General features: G+C 37.9%; 2 protein-coding genes across 2 annotated transcripts; one reads left to right on the top strand and one right to left on the bottom strand.

Annotated features, from left to right (window-relative positions):
* Nucleotides 1-8,467: 8,467 nt before the first annotated feature.
* On the top strand, nucleotides 8,468-11,529 carry LOC129722977 (probable cytochrome P450 9f2). The gene is made up of 2 exons (XM_055676874.1): nucleotides 8,468-8,934; nucleotides 8,999-11,529. The coding sequence occupies exons 1-2, from the start codon at nucleotides 8,720-8,722 to the stop codon at nucleotides 10,410-10,412; spliced, it is 1,629 nt and encodes a 542-aa protein (XP_055532849.1). The 5' UTR covers nucleotides 8,468-8,719; the 3' UTR covers nucleotides 10,413-11,529.
* Nucleotides 10,813-19,287, bottom strand: LOC129722976 (endoribonuclease Dicer). The gene is made up of 10 exons (XM_055676873.1): nucleotides 19,223-19,287; nucleotides 18,926-19,160; nucleotides 17,086-17,263; nucleotides 16,374-17,025; nucleotides 15,976-16,298; nucleotides 15,664-15,918; nucleotides 15,157-15,604; nucleotides 14,423-15,092; nucleotides 11,575-13,873; nucleotides 10,813-11,453 (listed from the first exon to the last, which is right to left on the bottom strand). Exons 2-9 carry the CDS (start codon nucleotides 19,114-19,116, stop codon nucleotides 11,608-11,610), a joined length of 4,983 nt encoding a protein of 1,660 aa, XP_055532848.1. The 5' UTR covers nucleotides 19,117-19,160; nucleotides 19,223-19,287; the 3' UTR covers nucleotides 10,813-11,453; nucleotides 11,575-11,607.
* Between the last annotated feature and the right edge of the window lie 4,402 nt (nucleotides 19,288-23,689).

Consider the following 23,689-nt stretch of genomic DNA (forward strand, 5'->3'; position numbering starts at 1 on the left):
TGAATCAACAAAGTGTTTTGTTTCGTTCCTCTTTCTCGATACTGCGTGGCCACGCCTTCAATGCAAAAATCTACGCTCAACTCGATACAAAAGACTGCGTGTAGAAAATTTAGCTTCATTCTTGTTCGTCACACGGTAGCGAGGGGAGTATTGCTGTTAGAGGTATCAGGAAACGAGAGCTGCATATGAGTCAACTTCCAGGCACTGCGGAACATTTTACCTTTATTTTTCATACGACAGTTACAGATACCATCGTATGCTTCAGGATATTTTGCTGACTCAGTTATCGGAGGGCAGAGCGGAGAGCAAATTTATTTTGGGTGGTCAAGCGAAATATTCAATGCTACCGGTGCACAGTGGTTTAAACTCGAAAAATCGTGATCGTTTTAGATTTGACTGTGAAATATTGATTCTATATACCCAATGTCTTCAGCAAGTTTATTCCATATAACAAGGCCTTTCTTTTGGCGTTTTCGGTTGTTTGATCAATCCCCCTAGTAGTTAGATATTAAAACTATTTTTTCTAATTTTCAAAATACCAGATTGCTTTCTTCAGTTGTAGGAAAATCTATAAGAAAAAGAATTTCTGAACACTGTAATCTTCTATCTGTACGTCTAATATGACGAAATAGAGTTTTACGAGGAACACTCCTCAAAAATAGTTACTCGTCCATAACTTTTTCTGTAATCGTCGAAACAGTTCAAGATGTTCTAAGATTTTGTTCATTCTGCTAAACCTCGCATTTTTGTAGAACATGTTGGTTTGATATTTTTATTTGTTGTAAAGATATTTCTAGTTTTTTGCTGAAAATAGCCATATTTTGAGTCCATATTTCTCCGAAGGTTGCAGATAGTAGCAAACCAGACTATGGACATTTGAAAGTGTGTCAAAAGAACTGCATTACTCATAAGAGTTCAACTGTTTCCAGTTGTATCCAACTGAGTACTGAATGAAAGGAAAACACCCCTCAAAATGAGTTTTTTGTCCATAACTTTTTCTGTAATCGTCGATACAATTCAAGATGTTCTAAGATTTTGTTCGTTCTGCTAAACCTCGCCTTTTTGTAGAATATATTGGTTTGATATTTTCATTTGTTGTGAAGATATTTCTAGTTTTTTGCTGAAAATAGCCATATTTCGAGTCCATATTTCTCGGAAGATTGCAGATTATTTGCTTGCATTTACAATCCGGTATTTTTTCCGTATGACTTAATATAAATGTACTGAAGCGTTGTGGAGCCATCCTTCAAGCTGTTACTTCTGGTAAAAAGTTGAACACAGAAAAATTCCATCGATATTGCATCGACACGACGCGAAAATTAGTGGAGTTATAGATTTTCCTACAACTTTGCTGAAGAAAGCAATCTGGTATTTTGAAATTAAAAAAAAAAGTTTGTATATCTAATTGATCAAAAAACCGAAAACGCCAAAAGAAAGGCCTTGTTATATGGAATAAACTTGCTGAAGACACGATGCACGAAGATAAGAGTTATGAGAATTTTCACAACTAATACTGTTGTGAAATGTTCATGTATTTCTCAATAATAATTTTTACAATAACGACCAATGCACCAAAGATAAACGGCAGTGTTGCCTATGAACGGTTTATCGCAGCAAGATATAATCCTCATTTTGAGAAATGTCACTGCTAAATTGTGTCGCAGATTAGTTAATGTAGAACCAGGGTTATTTTCGCATCGGAATAGCACAAACTTTCTTTTGGTGCTCATGGAAATTATTCAGTAGTATCAAAGGTTTTTTGTTTCGTTTCTCCTTTTCGAAACTGCGTGGCCACGCCTTCATTGCAAAAAACTACGCTCAATTCGTTACAAAAGACTGCGTGCAGAAAATTCAACTTCATTCTTGTTCTTAACCCTTATGGGCCATTCCATACGAAGTGACCACGAAAAAGCACAAACTTGGACACGACCATCACAGATTTTGCTCAAAGTTGGGAGAATCATTCATCTACTGTCACTTTGGAAAAATCCCAAGTTTGGTGTCGATTGGAATACCCCCCGCTCTGAGGGACCCCCTGTTTATTGCAAAGTCACGCATTTTTTGTTCAAAATCTCTTTTCTCTTTTTCTTACAATTCATAGACGTAAGATGTCCAAAAAATACTGATAGATGATTTTTGAAGAAAATAAACCAAGGAACTCAGAAAAAATATAAGTTTTGACCGGAAGTGTTGCCAGATTTTTTTTGTATTTGAAAATTATATTCACATTTTTCGGCAAATGCAGCCATTTTTATTTTAAATTTGATAATTTCATCGTGTTCCTTGGAAACCGGGTCACTGAAGAACAATAGATTCGCAGGCAAGGACAGACTCTATAAGCACGGTAAAGAGGCACTAGCAACGACACTCCGCTGAGTAATTTTCAGGGTTTGGGAAAAAAAGAAAGACTGCCGAGGATATAGCTGGAAGATGTTGTATGCTCCACCTATAAAAAGAGCGATCGGCTAAAATGCAGCAACTACCTTGGCAAAACGTTGATTAACGCCGCCTATAGAGTTCTCCACCATGATGAGGTTGAAGTTATAATGAGTTTGAGTACTTGGGATCAGTGTAGTAAAATTTCCAATCACTCATTTGAAAATGATAAATATTAACGAATCGGTAAAACCTAGCAACCTTCCCTTCAACGCCAAATCAATTCATTCGCGACCGAGCAACATATCTTCACCTGTTCACTCATTTGAGTGACCACTTATTCTTTCGAGACATTGCACAATCTCAGCAACATGGCAGTTACTTGTAGATTAAAACAAGCAGCATTTCATTTGAGTCAGTCGTTTGTATTTCAATTGATTTTCGCGAGTGGAATATGCTGGACTCAATTCATTTTAGAATGGACCGATAGAAGAACAAATAAAACTAATATCGTTCAATTTCTGCCGTATGCAACGTAAACTGCACCGGTTTGTGTTATTTTGATTTTTGAGATGTTCGACGCTCATTTTCCTCGCGCATAGCGGGAGGGAAGAAGCAGCTGCAGCAAAAAAAGGTGCGAGTTTAAATAACACTCGAGGTTTAGGTTTAGGTACCCGTGGTATTATTGAACTAATATCGTAGTGGGTCTGACATCAGATATAGAATAAATGTATGCAGGTATTGATGCTGTACGCCGGCATTCTGTTCATTAAATATTAATTTATTTAGCCGATTGTGTTTTGTTCACAATCAATGTACTTAGGCTGACAACATTGCATTCATTCCTGGTATCGATAGTGATTTATTGTTTATTATATTTCGCGACGCACCGTAGTAACTCATTCGCAAACGAATACGTTCAGATATTCAAAGGAAAACAAACTGCAGTTACTCAAATGAAATGTTTACCATTATGAGACGATTGGGAACTGTTTCATTTCAAACAGAGTGATTATGCTGTTCATTTTCATTGTACATTTTCGATTGAGTATGAAATCTTACCGCACTGCTTGGGATTCCTGGAAACTGACAGCTCTGACACAGCGATGCATTCAAGCTGGAATTCGGGCCTACTTTGACCGACATGTCGCGAGGGTGCCGAGCGACAGAGAGGTAAAATCGCCAGGAGCAACCAAGGCTTCATTTTACCGTTTGCCGCTGAATTTTGTCGCTCTGTCATTGTCTTCTAGAAGTTTTTTTGAGGTTACACCCACATATAAGTCGCGTAACGCAGTAAAAGAATTTCATAAAACTCATAAAAACGCTCATTTTTGGAGTAAAATAAAGCCTTCCCAGAGATTTTTGGTTACATAACTCTAATCGTACATCCAGCTTCCCCAAAGTAATAATTCGTAACTTCCAATTATACTTTCCGCTAAAAATGTTTTCAGTCAGTTCGCTTCTTAGAGCATTCCAAGGCAATTTGATTTAAACTTGGTGTTTTGTTTTCTTTTTTGACGTAGGTTTACGTCTTTGTTTTCTATACTAGATTACAATTTGTAAAATTGAAAATGAAACTGGCAAATTTTGCGTCAGAATTCAAACGATTTTAGCAAACGAACGATTTAATACATCTTAGTCATATATTTGTCGGTGGATAGATAAAATGTGTGACAACTGTTTGATATAATGTTTAACATTGTTACTTTACTGCTTAATGATGAAAAAGTTCCAAGGTCAAGCTTTCCCATACATTTTCCTCGCTCTTGACTTGCTTCCCGAGTACGGATAACTATAACATGGACGGAATAAATTATACTGCCTACATATTCTGAATCAACAAAGTGTTTTGTTTCGTTTCTCTTTCTCGATACTGCGTGGCCACGCCTTCAATGCAAAAATCTACGCTAAACTCGATACAAAAGACTGCGTGTAGAAAATTTAGCTTCATTCTTGTTCGTCACACGGTAGCGAGGGGAGTATTGCTGTTAGAGGTATCAGGAAAGGAGAGCTGCATATGAGTCAACTTCCAGGCACTGCGGAACATTTTACCTTTATTTTTCATACGACAGTTACAGATACCATCGTATGCTTCAGGATATTTTGCTGACTCAGTTATCGAGGGCAGAGCGGAGAGCAAATTTATTTTGGGTGGTCAAGCGAAATATTCAATGCTACCGGTGCACAGTGGTTTAAACTCGAAAAATCGTGATCGTTTTAGATTTGACTGTGAAATATTGATTCTATATACCCAATGTCTTCAGCAAGTTTATTCCATATAACAAGGCCTTTCTTTTGGCGTTTTCGGTTGTTTGATCAATCCCCCTAGTAGTTAGATATTAAAACTATTTTTTCTAATTTTCAAAATACCAGATTGCTTTCTTCAGTTGTAGGAAAATCTATAAGAAAAAGAATTGCTGAACACTGTAATCTTCTATCTGTACGTCTAATATGACGAAATAGAGTTTTACGAGGAACACTCCTCAAAAATAGTTACTCGTCCATAACTTTTTCTGTAATCGTCGAAACAGTTCAAGATGTTCTAAGATTTTGTTCATTCTGCTAAACCTCGCATTTTTGTAGAACATGTTGGTTTGATATTTTCATTTGTTGTAAAGATATTTCTAGTTTTTTGCTGAAAATAGCCATATTTTGAGTCCATATTTCTCCGAAGGTTGCAGATAGTAGCAAACCAGACTATGGACATTTGAAAGTGTGTCAAAAGAACTGCATTACTCATAAGAGTTCAACTGTTTCCAGTTGTATCCAACTGAGTACTGAATGAAAGGAAAACACCCCTCAAAATGAGTTTTTTGTCCATAACTTTTTCTGTAATCGTCGAAACAATTCAAGATGTTCTAAGATTTTGTTCATTCTGCTAAACCTCGCCTTTTTGTAGAATATATTGGTTTGATATTTTCATTTGTTGTGAAGATATTTCTAGTTTTTTGCTGAAAATAGCCATATTTCGAGTCCATATTTCTCGGAAGATTGCAGATTATTTGCTTGCATTTACAATCCGGTATTTTTTCCGTATGACTTAATATAAATGTACTGAAGCGTTGTGGAGCCATCCTTCAAGCTGTTACTTCTGGTAAAAAGTTGAACACAGAAAAATTCCATCGATAGTGCATCGACACGACGCGAAAATTAGTGGAGTTATAGATTTTCCTACAACTTTGCTGAAGAAAGCAATCTGGTATTTTGAAAATTAAAAAAAAAAGTTTGTATATCTAATTGATCAAAAAACCGAAAACGCCAAAAGAAAGGCCTTGTTATATGGAATAAACTTGCTGAAGACACGATGCACGAAGATAAGAGTTATGAGAATTTTCACAACTAATACTGTTGTGAAATATTCATGTATTTCTCAATTATAATTTTTACAATAACGACCAATGCACCAAAGATAAACGGCAGTGTTGCCTATGAACGGTTTATCGCAGCAAGATATAATCCACATTTTGAGAAATGTCACTGCTAAATTGTGTCGCAGATTAGTTAATGTAGAACCAGGGTTATTTTCGCATCGGAATAGCACAAACTTTCTTTTGGTGCTCATGACAATTATTCAGTAGTATCAAAGGTTTTTTGTTTCGTTTCTCCTTTTCGAAACTGCGTGGCCACGCCTTCATTGCAAAAAACTACGCTCAATTCGTTACAAAAGACTGCGTGCAGAAAATTCAACTTCATTCTTGTTCTTAACCCTTATGGGTCATTCCATACGAAGTGACCACGAAAAAGCACAAACTTGGACACGACCATCACAGATTTTGCTCAAAGTTGGGAGAATCATTCATCTACTGTCACTTTGGAAAAATCCCAAGTTTGGTGTCGATTGGAATACCCCCCGCTCTGTGGGACCCCCTGTTTATTGCAAAGTCACGCATTTTTTGTTCAAAATCTCTTTTCTCTTTTTCTTACAATTCATAGACGTTAGATGTCCAAAAAATACTGATAGATGATTTTTGAAGAAAATAAACCAAGGAACTCAGAAAAAATATAAGTTTTGACCGGAAGTGTTGCCAGATTTTTTTTGTATTTGAAAATTATATTCACATTTTTCGGCAAATGCAGCCATTTTTATTTTAAATTTGATAATTTCATCGTGTTCCTTGGAAATTTTCACATAAGAAACAACTATCATCCCGTGGTAATATGAGCCAATCTCGAGATATAACATTTTTACGAAAAAATTTTGTAAACTTCGTTATTAATTTTTTTTACAATTTACAGACGTAAGACACCCGAAAATAGTGATAGATGAAATTTGAAGGAAATAAACCAAGGAATCCAGAAAAAATATTATTTTTGACCGGAAGTGTTGCCAGATAGATTGTTTTTGTATTTTAAAACTAAATCTACATTTTTCGGCAAAATTCACAAGCATTCACCGGCTCTTACTCTTCTATAAATTTGCATATTTGGGAATTCAATTTTGCGATACTAACCGGTCACGATTATTTAGTGAATATCGAATATAAAATATAATAAATATAATTTATAACCGTTGCAAAAATGTACAATTCTTGTTGAGTAACTAATGGCAATATTATCCTAGATTGCACACGAATAGAAATGTACGAACAGAAGTGTACCACTGCAATACGAATAGTACCGCACGCTGCAGTACGAATGGAAGTGTACCGCTGAAATGTACGAATAGAAGTGTACCGCTGCAATCATAGACGACGAGAGATCTGCTGCTTTCTGCTCCAATGGTACTGTTGCTTATACCAGCATGTTTTCTTTCAAGACATCAGTTTTTATTACGTTCTGACAGCAGGTTCAGGAATTGTTCAAGTATGAAGAATGTTTCAAACTTTTCGGAAAACTTTTACCTTCGAGACATCGCATTAGTCTAAGCTCATGGAAGCGGAAATAAATTGACCTATTGGGATGGGGAGACTCTGGCAATTTTTTTTTTTTTCGATATTGAAACAGAGAATATTACAGGGAAAGGTTAGTGTTCATTCACGTCGTCTGTGCTAGGAATGCTTGCATGTAATTGGTTTATTGTTCGCGTAATTTTGTCATTGAAACTTTTTATCAATTTTACCGCTTAGCAATGAAATTAGAGTGATAACTAGCATATTACAAAATTGTTCAACATTTTATCTATCCAACAGCATATTGGTTATTGTTATCCAGCATGTGGTTATACTGTTATTAACGTTTGAAATCTGACGCAATATTTGCCAGTTTCATTTCCAATATCACAGAATGCATCTCAGTATAGTAAACAAAGACGTAGTCCCACGTCAAAAAATAGTGTATACTCATTCAATATTTTAGTTAATCTGAACTTTGCAGATTTTTTCTTAATAATAATCAGCCGCAAAACCTGTTCCTTTTCTTTCTACACCGAAACACGAAAAAACTGTTAGTGAAGCACTCGTTTTTTTGACAGTTCAGTTTTTCGGAATCTCGGTAAGAGTTTTTTTTGTTCGACGAAATCTCGGTTAAATGACGTCAGGGTTCCGAGATTCGGTATTTTAGTTTACTAAACTCGGAAATTTTCGGTTTTGCGGATTTTTTCGGTAAAAAAATTTACGGTATTCCGGTAAACACTTACGGTTTCCGATTTCTCAGTCATTTTCTTACTGAACAACGGTAAACTAAAACGTTTTCAGCTAGTTCGGTATTTTGCTTTACCGAGAAAACATTACGCAGTTAAGTGTGATACATCAAATCGAACGCAATGGCAAATAAATGGTGCTCTCGTTCTTTTGAATGGATATACATACTTCAAAATAATTAGATTTAAACTAAAAAGAATTCAAACCTTAAACATATCTTTAGTATATGCAAAAACTGTTTTTATATAAATATAATCTATGCAATGAAAACTTTTTCTTTAATTTGTTTGTTGTATTTTTATTCTCCAAATTACAAATAATTTAAGCTTCAACCGTGAAGGATTTTTCGCAAATTCCAAACACATTAAAAACGACTATTTTTGTGTCACTGTTATTCAATTATTGTTGAGTTACCGCAGTTTGGAGCCACTTGCCGTAATGTTTGGGAATCAAACGATCAATTAAACATAACTCGAGCAGTGTCGCCAAAAATAGACATTGCGTGCGAACACAGAGCCCTAAGCCACTTGAACTCAAGCGTTAGCAGAGAGACGGCGAAAGACGAGAGAGCAATCGCCGTTCTTATAGCTACGCAAAACACGCCGAGAATTCCAGACTATTTCTGCCGAACCGTTCAACGCGTCGAGACGCCAAGCGCGAGTATCGTCGCGACTCGCGATTATCAGTTTGTGCTACCGTTTTTTGATTGACCTCGGTATCAACCAAAATAAAAAAGATATTAAAAGTTAAGTAGAAGCGATAACATGGTGCAAGTGAATCTGTTCGTCGCAATAGCCATCGGTGCTATAGTGCTGTTCATCTACCACCGAATAGCGAAAAAGTATCTTTATTTCCTACCGATGGCGATACCGTGCTTAAAACCGACATTTCTGCTGGGAAGTTCTGGTCCGATGATGTTTCGCAAAAGAAATGTTACCTCACACATGAAAGCACTCTACACCGCTTTCCCGGGGGCCAAGTATTTTTCTGTTACGAATCAAACAAACAGATGATAACAACAACGCGTTTTTTCTTGTTTTCAGAATCATCGGTCTGTACGATCTACTGACGCCAATGTTTCTGGCCCGTGATCCGGAGATCATCAAACGCATCTCGATCACAGATTTTGACCACTTCACGGATCACACGCCGTCGATGAGCAACGCCAGTGTGGATGAGGAAATTGGAGGGGAAAATTTATTCGGAAATTCACTGTTTGCGTTGCGGGGACAAAAGTGGAAAGACATGCGATCGACGCTGAGTCCGGCCTTCACCGGGAGTAAAATACGGCACATGTTCGAACTGGTATCGGATTGCTGTCGAGCTACGAACAGTTTTCTTCTAGCAGAAGCAAATGCTGGAAAAAGCCTGGAGCTCGAGATGAAGGACATGTTTGCGAAATTTTGCAACGACGTAATCGCCAGAGTTGCGTTCGGTGTACGAGTGGATTCGATGCGTGATCCCGATAATGAATTTTATCAAAAGGGGAAACAGATGTTGAACTTTCAATCTGTTTGGTTGATCATTAAACTGCTGTTCATTAAACTTTTCCCCAACTTATCGGAGAAACTGAAGTTTGGTTTCATTGATCGTGATGTGGAGAATTATTTTAAAAAGATGATAGTCGACAATATGCGACAGCGGAAAACGCATGGAATTGTGCACAACGATATGATACAGATACTGCTTGAGGTCCAGAATGGTACTCTGAGACACTCGAAAGTGGAACAGGAGTTCAAAGATACAGCTTTTGCGACAGTTCAAGACTCGAACGTTGGACGAGGCGAACACTCTCGAGTATGGACTGACACTGAACTTATCGCTCAGTGTTTCGTATTTTTCTTTGCCGGGTTTGATACGGTATCGACAAGTGCGGCCTTCTTGACGTACGAATTAACGATCAATCCCGATATACAGAATCGTCTTTATGAGGAAATACTGCAGACGGAACAGCAACTCAGTGGAGCACCCCTCTCCTATGAGGTTCTCCAACGGATGGAATATATGGATATGGTCGTATCGGAAGTGCTTCGAAAATGGCCTCCAGCCGTGGTGACCGAACGGTACTGCGTCAAGGACTATCTCTGCGATAACGGAGCTGGAGCTCGGTTTCTTATAGAAAAAGGCCAAACTGTTTTACTGCCCACAATCGCCATGCAGAACGATCCAAAATATTTTCCCAACCCGGATCGGTTCGACCCGGAACGATTCAGCCAAACGAACCGAACGCAAATCAATGCCGGCGCTTACGCACCCTTCGGTCTGGGGCCAAGAAATTGTATTGGTTCACGTTTGGCTCTGATGGAGATCAAGCTCATTGTTTACTACCTGTTGCAGAGGTTCAGCTTCGAGCCGACCGAGAAGACGCAAGTGCCACTGCAAATTGCGAAAAATCTGTTCACACTCGAGGCAGAAAAGGGAATTTGGGTAGAGCTTAAGGCCCGAAAACTCGAATAGGGATCAAACATCAAGTTCGAAACTTGTACCGTAAAAAGGGAAGGGTACTACTTCAAAATAGCAGAATCAGAACCAAAAATAAATTATTATTTGGATAATAATTTCATCTTTTTTAACAATAGAAAAGTTGTTTCTTGTTTGGTATGAAAAGCTAAACATTTTGTTCAGTCTTATGAAAAACCCTGTCTGTAACGGTATTTACCAAAACTATCGCTCCCGATCCTTGACACGGTATCAACAGCGAATATTCGGAATACCGAAAATGGAAAGAAAAATAAATATTTTGAGATTCCGTGCAGAAATATAAACATTATAAAATCGATTAAAAAATATGCTAAAATGAGGAAAAAAATCGTTGAATTAAGGATTTTCGAAGAACATGACGCTCAAAACCAAACGGTACGGGAACGTAAAATATATCTATATTTGTTCTGTTAACATATTTTAAAAATAATTGAAACACGACAAAGTTTAAACTGCTATACAATCGTTAACTAAGACACTGCTTAAACAAAAATACATAAAACAATATTGCGCGGATTTACCGGGGTCCTACTGCGATCTCCTTCAACTATCACGCGATAGTAGGTTTGCAACAATCATTTTTCGTTGCATTTGGTATGGTAAAAACTAGCACAACAAATCGAAGAACCACCGCCAGCACTTTTTTTTTCAAAGGCAAACAAATTAGTCTTACGAAGTGCGTTGATTGCTTTTCGACTAAATTACTTAATCTCCTAACTACAAGTCTGTTTCTCAGAGAGCAAACTTACAGCTATTGATAATGCATTATTCGCTTCACAAAACTTCTACCCTAGTGGAAGATTTTACCTTCGTTCAAGGCACTCTTATATAAATGTACGTACGGAATATTTAGCAACTAAAGCTCTGCGCAGTGGCAGTGCAATCATCTAAGATCAAATGAGCAAACAGGAAGCTTCGACAAAATTGGAGGATTTTTGTTAAACTGGTCACGTAGAGCAGTTAGCATTCTTCGTAAGGCAGAACACAAATGAGTGTGCGCACAGTCAGCAGCGAAATCTGTCGGAATACGAGTTTTATTACTTTAGTGTGTTATAGTTTACTTTTTTGGCAACGAAAATATGACAATTTTTAGAACTCATTTGAAAAAATAATATTTGAACCGTCTAATACCACTTACCTTTTTTCGCTCAGTATTTCACATGCCGCCCGATTATTGCCGCCGCAAATCCTTCAAGGCGACCTTGGCAGCAGCTCGTTTAGCGTCGTCCTTGTTCTGGCCGAAACCATACGCTTCTCGAGTCTGGTTTCGTATACGATATAGACATTTAACCATCACCGTATCCTCATCCACAACAGCTTGGCAGAACGTTGGCGAACATGTTGGCTGAAATTCATACAGCTGGCGCACAATTTGAATCGGAGTGTCCCTTGTGAAGGTCAGAATTTCACTGTGCATCATACCATATATCACCTTCCACGTTGCGTACAGATCATTACCTGAGTCTAGGAAAACTGCTCCGACCAAACTTTCGAAAACATCTCCCAGAGCCTTCGGTACATCGATGAATTCGCCCATCTTTTCGGTGGTTTCTTCCACTAGCAAATTCACCTGATCGGTAATCTGATGACTGTGTTGTTCCTGGAATGCCACAAATTTACTGACAGTATCGGAAAACGATGCAGATTCCGACAGTATATAAAGGTGCAATCCATTGCGCACCAGAATACAAGCTAGCGTCACGTTGTTCACAAGCGCCGATCGAAGATCGGTCAACTGCCCGGGGCTCATAGACGGATTTTGTTCGAAAATATAAGCTGAAATCAAGAAATCTAGCACCGCGTCTCCTAGGAACTCAAGCTGTTGATATGACCCGGTTATCCGATTCGTTGGAAATGAGGCATGTGTGAGGGCCTGAAGAAGATACGCACGATCTGTGAATTTATAGTTAAGTATTTCTTCGATACGCTCATGGTTTACTAGGAACGCATCTATTTCACTAACTGAAACATTTGTTTTCAGCCGCTGGTTTTCAATTTTGCTATCCAACATAACCATTAAATTCTCCTTTTTCGGGAGAATTCCCAAATAAGACAACATCTTGAATGACCTCTTAACACCCACCGTATCCACACATACACCAAGAAGGGCCTCCGCTGCATCAGCAGCATTTTTATCATTCATAACCTGCTGCGACAAATAATTCTGCATGGGAGACGGATCTAAATTTTTATTGTCAACATCCATGAGAGTCATGAAATTTTCCATTTTTTCGTAATCGATGGATCCTGCTTTCACCTCTTCTGCAGTCATAGTTAGTTTGTACAAAAGTCTCGCCGACTGTTTATGTTCGATCATAGTGTTTTTGATTTGTTTCGGAACTGTTGCCAGCGGCGGCTGCCAGTCGTTCTTCGGATCAAACTTATGAATTTTCATCATCCCAGGCAAACTTTTATTCATAGCACAGTACACCAAATTGCGGTTGCTTACGATTCTTCCTTTAACCGCAGTTAGGAAACCTTCGTGCCAATCTTTGTGATTTTTGACCAGATATACTGACGCTGCAAATTTCAAAAACGCATCACCGAGCAACTCATTCCGTTCCAAGTCAAACACATCTGCCGAGCTTTTAGTGGTGAGCGCTTCTAAAATATCTTTCTGTTGAAGATTTTTCTGCACGGTGTTTTCAGGTGTGCGATCTAATAGCTTGATCTTAAATTTTTCCTCTAGTGGAACATCACCGATCGCTTGAACACGCTTTGGACTACTGGAGGTGGTTCGTCTGTGGATAGCATTCGTGTAGCTGCTAGTCACCTGTTCCGCTACATGCTCTCGTAAATTTAAGTCAGAAAATTTTCTTACAAATGTGTCGTAGTAATCAATGTCAATTTTTGTGATATCATCCCACTTGCGGTCTATATCCTCCGGTTCATCCTTTTCCGCCCACGGTAAGTCCAAATTGTCATCGAAGTTGTTGATTTGCCCTCTTAACAGTTCAGACAAATCTTGCGGTTTACTTAATTCTTTTGTGGCCTCTTCGTAGTCAAACGCATCATCCTCATCATCATCGCTTTCGAAAGTCATGTTATCTAAATCCATTTCATTCTCATCTGGCTGCGCTTTGTACGATACCTCTAGAATATCAATGCTGCGATTTTCCAAACATCCAATACCCGCTGCAGTAGCCAATTCCACCCTAAGGTTTTCCGCGTGCAACAAATAGTGAACACGATGCAAAACGCTCGGCAGCAAAGTGGCTTTGAGCCAGTAGTCGGCTGGAAACTCAAAGTTGTGGCACAGCTCAGGAATCAGCACTTCGTTGAAACGCCAATGCTTCGAGCGAGCGCTTCTGCCGTCTGCCTCCGCTCCAGGGCATAGTCGGTTGAGGTATGTCGTAATACCTTTAACCTCAATTAGAAACTGTTGTTTGTTCACAATATGCTGATGGTAGACTTGCGTAAAGTAATCTTCATAGGATCTGCCGAAAGAAAGCCTAGAGTTATAATTTAATACTTGTTTGACGCCCTTAGAGGACTGAAAGATACACTTCATACATTCACTTTGTGTGATTAGAATGGATCTGAAAACCAAACGATCGGGGCGCAACCGATCCGAACCAAGCGACAAGAACATCGCTTTGAGTAACTGACATTCCAAGTTTAACCACCCCGTGTATTTTTTGCGATTTTCGTTACGTTACACCGTCACACCAGTTTACAACTGTTCAAAAGATTTCGTTTTTTTTTATAATGACTAATAATTATTAATTTCCACATCCACTGGTGTTAACAATTCATTGAAAAAATGGCGTTTGGTTGGGTTAGCTGCATCCCGACCGAAAAGTAAGGTCAAGTCTAGGTGCCTCATTCCACTATCGGGACTTAATTTGTTAGATAAGGACAACTTGGATTAGAGTATGCGACGATTAGTAGCATGCCAAAACAGCGTCGTATCTCGTCTCCAAATGAGCTGAGAATGTTTTCAAATTCTAGTCTACGCTGAAGCGTTTGTGAGTTATGACACTTACTTGTAGTCCGGATTTGGAAATGGACTCTCCGGTGTCAGATGCTCATGCACCATCGTGACCACGTAGAATTGTTCCATGTTCGATTTGTACCATGGCAATATAACCCGATGGCGATAACGCTCCGGGTCGAACGTCATTCTCTCACGGGCTCTAGGCGCCAGTTCGGACGGTTCGCTAAGATAAGGAAACCTTGTCACGACCGGCCAATCAATCTGTTGAGACCGGTTCAATGGTACAACTAGAAAACTGTTGGCCTCATTCGCATTGTCCAAAACTAGAAACTGCTTCCACAGTCTAAGCATATCTCTAAAAACCATCACATGGAAATCTTTAAGCAGTTGCAGCTCCGCTGCGCTACCAGCGTTCTCTAATACAACCGGCTGAGGCATCACCTGGACATCGATCACACCTAGCGTGACGAAGAACTTCATTCCAGCCAATACTGGCAAAGATTTGGTTGTCATTATACCAAAATTATTCTCACTATCATAAAGTTCACGGAAAATATTTATGTTTTCATTATCTGGATCTTTTTTAAAGCCAGCCTTCATGCGAATAATATATATGAAGCAAGGTTTGCCTGGTTGTGGACAGCAATTTGTTGTTTGCTGCGGATATTTTATCGCGTGGCTTCGTAAACATTTTATTGTCCCGGCCACTTTAGCTTGGTCTAGAAAATAAAACAAAACAAGTTGTTTATTGATGAATACACTAATGCGCTTTCAATAACTTACCATCCGTGAAATCATTCCAGTGTTTGAAGTAAACATTGCTCAAATTTTCCAGCTGACGTTTGCTATCGATCGGGATCAGATGATCATTCAGCTCACCCTGTTCGTAAAGTTTTTTACAGGCATTAAATGCAGCAGAACGTTTTGCCAACTTCACGTTGGGCATAGGTATGCTTGAAACTTTTTCGCGAATCGTCGATTGCAGTGGAAGTAGAACATCCACGATTATCTTATTATCTTTCAGATTAGTACGTTCCCAAGTAACATTCGTATTGGTAAACGCGTCGCGTGGCATACCCATACAATAGCGATTTAGCAGCTGAATCGCCGAGAAGGCGTCCAACTTGGCTCCTATGGGAGTGAAAAAAGGTGGGATGATCTCATTTAAAAGTTCCCTACGAACATCTGCATCTAACGGCTCGGGTCGATTTATTGTTTTTCCAACGAGGCACTGGAGAGAAAAAGAAAATTTAGCTCAAACAAAAAAGTTAGTTGCCTGATGCGACTGACCTTTCTCAACTCTTCCTCGATGCCTTTATACAATCTATATTGTTCCAGAAATTTTTGCCTATCGGCATCCTTCACGAACACCGTATATTGGCTGTCCTTCATTCTGGCTCGGCCTTTCGACTGTTCATAGGAAGCGAACGTTGGTGGGTGATCGAACTTAACGACCATGTTGCACATTTGTAAATCTATTCCTTCCTCCAGCACGTTAGTAGCGACAATAACGTTAATTTCATTTTTCTTGAAACGTTCGAGCACCTTCAACACAAATTAAAAAATTTAAATAACTGTTATCGACCAACCAACATGCATCACCTTGCGATCCTTTTTCGCTCTCAAGATCTGCTCAATCGACTCTGGCATAGATCCATTATTACCGACCATAAACTCGGGCACTATAAAATCCGCGTCTTCGGTCTGGGAGAAGTAGATTTTTAGCAAATGGTACAAAACTTTAGCGGAGTAACGACGTTGCACGAACACCAACGTTTTTGCAGTTTTGTCTTGTTTTGCATGGTAATTTCTTTCCAGGTAATCAATAAGCTGACGAGCTTTAACTGATGAAAATTTTGTTAATTTCTGCTTGATTGGTAAACCCTCCATGAGCTTTTCCATTTTATGCCGCAAAGTCTCGCAAACTAAAATCAACGGAAAAAATGAGAATAATAATCACAGTTGAAGGTTAATATGAAAATTGTCCGGTAGGTACTTACAAGTGATGCAAGCTCGGTACAGCAACCTTAACATTGAGCTATCCGATTGCCGTTTGTCCAGCTCAAATTGAACTATCAGTCCAAGTACGGCGATAGAACCTCCAAATAACCCTAAATCACTGAGCTGGTATTGAATCTCTTTCAAAAACTTCACAATCTGTTTCTTCGGTTTTGGCATATCACGTACAAACGATTTGTTTTGATTTAAAAACTTTGGTAAATGAAAATTCTCTACGGTGGCTATGAATTCGTTGATGGTTGATATTATATGCTGCATGATGGGTGTCACTGGAGAATCATAATAACCCACAATTTGTTCCGCTGGATTAGTGGAAAATTTGCATACTTCAGTGTATGCATCATAGCTGCCCACAGTGGCAATTGTAGACAAAAAGGTGTTCTCCAGTTTTTCAAGCTCTGGTGAAACCTGATCCACAGATTTCAGTTGTTTATACAATAACATTCCCGATAAGCCAATAACCCGAGGATGGTCACTCTTGGGCACTCTCAAAAATTGTTCCATGACGCCGTGCATTGGATGATCACCAACTCCGTGGTGACATTCGTCGAAAATAAGCAAATTAATATGCCTAACAGACAGATAACCGTGCTTTAACACATCTAACAGAATTTGACACGTACAGACCACAATCTGTAATGAGAAACAGTGTGCTCAGATGAATATGTGAAAGAAAAAGTTGCACATAGCTACCTGGTACTTTGCAAACTCCTCCAGCCACATGTCATGTTTCCATGTGTCAACATTTCGATCGCTTGTATATATCGTCGTTTTATGCGGAACATTTCGGGACAAAAATTCCGCTTGCTGCTTCGCTAATGCGACTGTATTTACAATGAAGAAGGTTCGTTTTCCACCCTGCGTCAAAGGCCTGCAAAATTATAAAACATTAATGATAAATTTTTGTATGTATTAACGTTATTAACCAATATTTGGGTAGCACTAACTAAACTAAAGCAAATTTTCGATCAAACAAAAGAGTCGATACGTTGTGTCTCCATAAGTAATTAAACTTGTTTGCTGTCTGTTACATATATGACAAAAAATCATTCCCATAACGATCAGTGTGCCTCAAAAATTCTTTTCAAGTGTTTACCATAAACATTATTGCCTTTCTGATTAAATTGCAGTGGCATTGGCATATAGTTCAATAAATCAGTTATACCATGCTGAGTGCACTGTACTCAGCAAGACCAGACACACAAGAAGATCGAATTACAGACCTCCTCGCTAGAATGGCAACAGACTGTAAGAAGCAATCGAGACATCTCAAATCCTGTTCAGCCTAGCTTTAGCTAAGTTTTTATCGATGTGTGATGGTTTCGTTGCAGTGCAGGTTTAAGAACAAGGAGTCGAGAAGGGTTTTTTAATGTTTTCTGTTCAGTAGTGTAGTCAGCTTACTGTGTAAATCGGTAACAAATGTGTTATTGTTACAGCACAAAATCATTCACCAAAACTAATTTCATACAGCAAACTATACTTTCTACTGATTTTCGGTATTCTAACACGAGACTTTGGCATGATTTATCAACTGAATCATATTATATTATGAGCCCCTATTCGTTTTTGGGTTTTAAATAGTTATCGTTTCTCGAATCGATTAATTGAACAAACCTTAGCTCAAAAATGTATATGACGCAGAAAATTTAATATTTATATTGATTTATTTTACATTTTATATTTATTTTAAAATGAATCAACGAAGCAAAAATTCTTTGCATGCATTTGAACCAAAATTGTATTTCAATTAATTTCTTTCTTTGTAAAAATAAAAGTTCTCCGATAACTGTTTTGGTAAAAATGAAGTTCCTAATTGTTTCATGTTAAATGTGTCATACGAATGAAACGAAATTGAAAACTTTCTAGTAAAATTCTAATAATATTAAATTCTTATTATAACAATAATAATAATAATAATAATAATAATAATAATAATAATTCCTTCTAAAATTTATAAAAAAAATTAATTGCTTAGTTTACACATGCAAAACTTATGTTTCTAAATGTTGCTTTGACAAAACGTGAACTATTTCCTGAAAAACTAATTCAAGTAGTAATTGGTTGATGCAATACTTATGCAATGCAATAAAACACTTATCAAGCATCATTTACCAAACAAAAAATAATTACACAGAATCAAACGAAATAAGAGGGTTGAATACAGCTAAAAATTTCGGCTACATGAAATTTACTAAGCTTATTGCAAGAAGCCAAGAGGGCTTGGAGAGAATCACAAAGCGAACGTGATATCGAAATATAAACACAAATGGCATGAGTCATATTGTTTAAAGTAGATTTGTAAGAATCCAACTGCATCGCCGATAACGCAAAGCTGATGCAATCTGTTGTCTTTCTGGTAAGGAAAAGCGATAAGCTTTTACCGCAAAAACACACTTTCAATATAAAACCAACAACACGTGAGCGCATGAAAAATCCAGATAACACTACTAGTTGAGTTGAGCTTTGCCGATATGTTTTCCGGCTGCAGATGTCTTATGGAGCATTTACTTAAGTATAAGGGCCACGTACTTACTTAGTCAAATCACCAGCCATAGCTTTGATAACCATCAACGCTATGTGAGTTTTTCCAGCTCCAGTCGGAAGATAAATAATAGTGTTTTTTTGTAAACACACTTTCTTCATATCTTTTTGATAGTCTCGCGGCTGGAAATCATCGAGTAGCTCCAATGCTCGCGAACTTTCTAGAATGCTCATTTCACCCATTTTTTATTGTTTATACTTTTAATTAAATAAATTGACGAACGTCACTGAAACCACAAAGCCGCAAATTAATTACATGTAAATTCTGAAGAAATAATCTATCACGTACCGAATGACAAAGTACAAAACCATTTGATTCAAAATCTCAACGCATACTGAGCCCACTGACGGATTAGTGATGGGAAACTTATCGATACTTATCGATAATATCGATAAGTGCTTGACATCGATATTATCGTTAATTTTTTGACGTTAACGATAATTATCGATATTATAAGGGTGAGCGCAAGTCAGTGCGGCTGGTTACTGGAGGAGACCCAAAAGAAGGAGACCTCACCTACCCTTCCCCAGGAGTTGCTTTTGCCGCTGGGTATTTGTTGCTATTCGACAAAATTTAGCATTGTTGGGGGTGGTGTAAAGGTTCGCCCCGGATGTCACTGAGTTTCTGGGAAATAATGGTAACTAAAAAGGTATTTATAGTTTTTAGTTCCTATGAACAGATGAATTCGACAACTCAGTACTGGAGAACTTTAAAAAAATATCCAAACTTTTCGCACCATCTCATAAAAAGCAATGACACGAAATTGTAATAAAATGCATTTTCTTTGGCTTGCCAACTCTTATAATATGATGTACATGCATAGCGGCAGTCTATTGGTTATTCTCTGGTAATTGTTTAGTTAAACTTGGAACTGTTTAAGTATAAAGTATCTGTTACCCAACAAACAATTTTTAGTTCCACTAAAAATCCAAATCAACGAAATTGTTGCGCCAAAAAAAGTATCCTGATTTATACAGGGGGTGGAAAAAATAATTGAGATAAAAAAAATTCTCTCGAATTTTAAATGGCCAGAACTTTACGAAAAATGAATCAATTTTGATAACGAGTTTCATTCCACTGGCAAACAGTATTATATTAGTATTACTTGGGAACTTGGTGTGACCATCCTACACCGAAAATGTTTCGGATTTCAAGAGTGTGTGTCAAAGTGTACATTTTTGCAACGCATAGAACGTTTTAGGCAACTAAATTGTCTATCTAAAATACTTCATTTCAAAAAATCTGAGATCACCGATATTTTCTAAAATCATTTTTTGTTTTTAAAATTATATTTTTTTCAGAGTAGGATCTTAAACTCATTTTTTTATATTTTTGAAGTAGGCTGACCAGATTTTCTCGGGATAAAAACGGGACAAACGGGTTCAAAAAACGGTACACATGTTAACATTTATTTTTGAAATTTTTTTCCAACCAAAGCATGCGAACAATTGGGACTGCTTCGATGAACTTACCCCATCCTGCAGAGAGCAATGAGTTCCTGAAAATTGTCACATGATGATCGAAATTTTGACTAACAATTATCATGGTCTCAACTTTCAATCTGACCTTTTTAAATGTTAATCCAGATAAATTTTCAAACGCAAGTTTGCAAAGTTGCTTGGTTTAATAAGACCTACACACCCACAATGTTCGATTGAATTCTGCTAGAGTGCTGCAAGCTCAAAGAAAATTAGTACCCAACAGGGAAAAAACCGCCAAAATCAAAACCCATACTTAATAAATTCATACCTCGATGATTCCTTGGCGAATTTTCAATCTTTGGCTACCAATGAACCTGAAATAAATTCTGATTTATTGACAACATATAAACCTATGTGAAACAGAATGTCAGAAAAAGTTCTACGCGTTGCAAAAATGTACACTTTGGCACACACTCCGGAAATCTGAAACATTTCCAGTGACCCTTGGTCACGTCCAGTTCTCAAGTTATACTAGGAATCTAAGACAGTTTTCCAGTAAAATGAAACCTGTTTTGTCTGAATTGATTCATTTTTCGTGAAGTTTTCGCCATTTAAAAATTGACAGAATTTTGCCTGCTTCAATTATTTCCCTTATTACACAACCTTCAAAATGAACTTCGGCTTGAAACTACTCCGTAGAAAGCACTCCCGGCGTAAAACTCGAAGACTTTCCAAAACAAAATGTTTAACTCGTCCGGTAGTTTGAATTATCATTCGCAGTATCGACTCTGACCCTGTTTTGGAGGAAACCATTTGGCATGGTGACGGGATAGGGTCTAAAGAACGTGTCTAACATAGTGGCGTTGATGTGTTTTTCCATGTTCCATATAAAAATTTTCAAGCACAAAAAAATTGACCGGTGTTCCAGTTTACTCTAATGAATCGGTTCATATTGAAAGTAACAGAACTTGGCTCTGACCCTGTTTTGGAGGAAACCATTCGGCATGGTAACGCGGTAGGGTCTATAGAACGTGTCTAACATAGTGGCGTTGATGTTTTTTCCATGTTTCATTAAAAAATTTTCAAGCACAAAAAAATTGACCGGTGTTCCAGTTTACTCTAATGAATCGGTTCATATGGAAAGTAACAGAACTCGGCTCAGACCCTGTTTTGGAGGAAACCATTCGGCATGGTGACGGGGTAGGGTCTATAGAACGTGTCTAACATAGTGGCGTTGATGTGTTTTTCCATGTTTCATATAAACATGTTTAGATAACTTTCTCATGTATGGTGGTGTTAAATCGTTCATATTGAAAGTAACAGAGCTCGGCTCAGACCCTGTTTTGGAGGAAACCATTCGGCATGGTGACGGGGTAGGGTCTATAGAACGTGTCTAACATAGTGGCGTTGATGTGTTTTTCCATGTTTCATATAAAAATGTTTAGATAACTTTCTCATGTATGGTGGTGTTAAATCGTTCATATTGAAAGTAACAGAACTCGGCTCAGACCCTGTTTTGGAGGAAACCATTCGGCATGGTGACGGGGTAGGGTCTATAGAACGTGTCTAACATAGTGGCGTTGATGTGTTTTTCCATGTTTCATATATTTTTTTTTAGATAACTTTCTCATGTATGGTGGTGTTAAATCGTTCATATTGAAAGTTCCAGAACTCGGCTCTGACCCTGTTTTGGAGGAAACCATTTGGCATGGTGATGGGGTAGGGTCTTTAGAATGTATCTAATATGGGGGAGTTGATGTGCAGTTTTAAATTTTGATTTAAAAAGCGGAGGACAACGATAGAATTTTTTTTTAAATCACCGTTTTACTCAGAAAATGCAGAGCTTTCAGATGATATAAGAAACTGATATAGCTAAACAACCCAATTACTTTTAGTTTTGCGGTTAACATAAGACATGATTTAAATAATTTCCATAGCTCGGCTCTGTCCCTTCTTACAAAACTATTATTTAAAATAGTTGTAGGCCAGGGAATGCAGATCATATCTAATTTGGTGACGTTGATGTGTTTTTACATGATTTATATAATTTTTTTGGAATTACTTTCTATTAGAATTATTTTGCGTCCAAATTTAGTTCCTGTAGTTCAGCGGTTCTCAACCTTTTTTTGTGCGCGTACCCCTTGGCGATATTTTTCATATCGATTGTACCCCCTGGCTTGAAATGTTTTCGCAAAGTGGGAGAGAGTACCCAACAAGCAATTTTGTTGATTTACAGCTTAATAAGCTATTATTCAGTAGATTTCGATTGAACTATAGTTTAACAAGCCGTCATCCAACAAAATTGTTTGTTGGGTAGTGGTAGATCATGTTTTGGTAGTCTTGTTTAGGTTTCAAATTGAACTATGCTTTGTTTGATTTCTACAGTCATGTTTTAAGAGCAAGGTTGAAAAACAAATGAAGTATTTTAGAGAAAAATTGCTTTGTCCGCCATCACTGATTTTTCTTTCGTGTACCCCCTAAAGGCTTTCGAGTACCTCCAGAGGTACGCGTTACCCAGGTTGAGAACCGCTGCTGTAGTTCATACCTTTTGTCACTTTTGATGCACAAAAATACGGTTCGTATTTTTTTATTACAAACACTGGTTTTCTACAAAATTATTTCTAGACAGTTTCATTTCCCAAGTTTCCAACAAGTGGCGCTTTCGAAAAATCTATTTTGGTTCGTGTATCGGCTTTTCGCTTCAACCAATTTTTGTGCTTGAATCGGTTCTTAGTGCATATCTGCCAGATGGCGCTTTATAATAATGCTGGTTCGTGTCTCGGCTTTTCGGGCTCGAAACGGTTTTGTGCTTGAAACGGTTTTTTGTGCGTAGCTTGCCGCCGGTCGAGAAATTTGGGTATCGATACATTTCCTTTGACATTTTCGTCCAACAAGAGTAAAAGAGAGGTGAGGAGGAAGATATATTTTACTAGTATTGGTAAGCTTCAAATGTAAACAACTACACTAAGGTCGCTTTTAACGCTTCACGCGGCTTTTTCACGCGGATTCTGGAATTTATGCGGTTTTTTCTACGCGGATTCCGGAATTTACGTGTTTTTTTTTTTTTCGCGCGGATTTCGGTTTCTCTTCACTCAGATTGCAAAATTAACGCTGTTTTTTCAAGCGGATTCCGGAATTTACGCGTTTTTTATGCGGATTCTGGAGTTTACGCGTTTTTTTTACGCGGATTCCGGAATTTACGCGGTTTTTTACGCGGCTTTCTTTAATACGGCACGTATCCCCCGCGTAAAAAGCGACTTTAGTGTATAGGCAAACCTAATGGTGACCCCAATTAGCTACACTATAAAAAAAACGACACGTTACTGCCAAGTGG

The sequence above is a fragment of the Wyeomyia smithii genome, chromosome 2, assembly GCF_029784165.1.
Source record: "Wyeomyia smithii strain HCP4-BCI-WySm-NY-G18 chromosome 2, ASM2978416v1, whole genome shotgun sequence".
In the NCBI taxonomy this organism is placed as follows: domain Eukaryota; kingdom Metazoa; phylum Arthropoda; class Insecta; order Diptera; family Culicidae; genus Wyeomyia; species Wyeomyia smithii.

Coding starts and splice junctions, on each gene's coding strand:
- LOC129722977 (XM_055676874.1), top strand. CDS start 8,720: ATGGTGCAAGTGAATCTGTTCGTCGCAATAGCCATCGGTGCTATAGTG. Junction 8,935..8,998: donor ACCGCTTTCCCGGGGGCCAA/GTATTTTTCTGT, acceptor TCTTGTTTTCAG/AATCATCGGTCTGTACGATC.
- LOC129722976 (XM_055676873.1), bottom strand. CDS start 19,116: ATGGGTGAAATGAGCATTCTAGAAAGTTCGCGAGCATTGGAGCTACTC. Junction 17,026..17,085: donor AGGAGTTTGCAAAGTACCAG/GTAGCTATGTGC, acceptor TTCTCATTACAG/ATTGTGGTCTGTACGTGTCA. Junction 13,874..14,422: donor TTTCCAAATCCGGACTACAA/GTAAGTGTCATA, acceptor TTCTTTCGGCAG/ATCCTATGAAGATTACTTTA.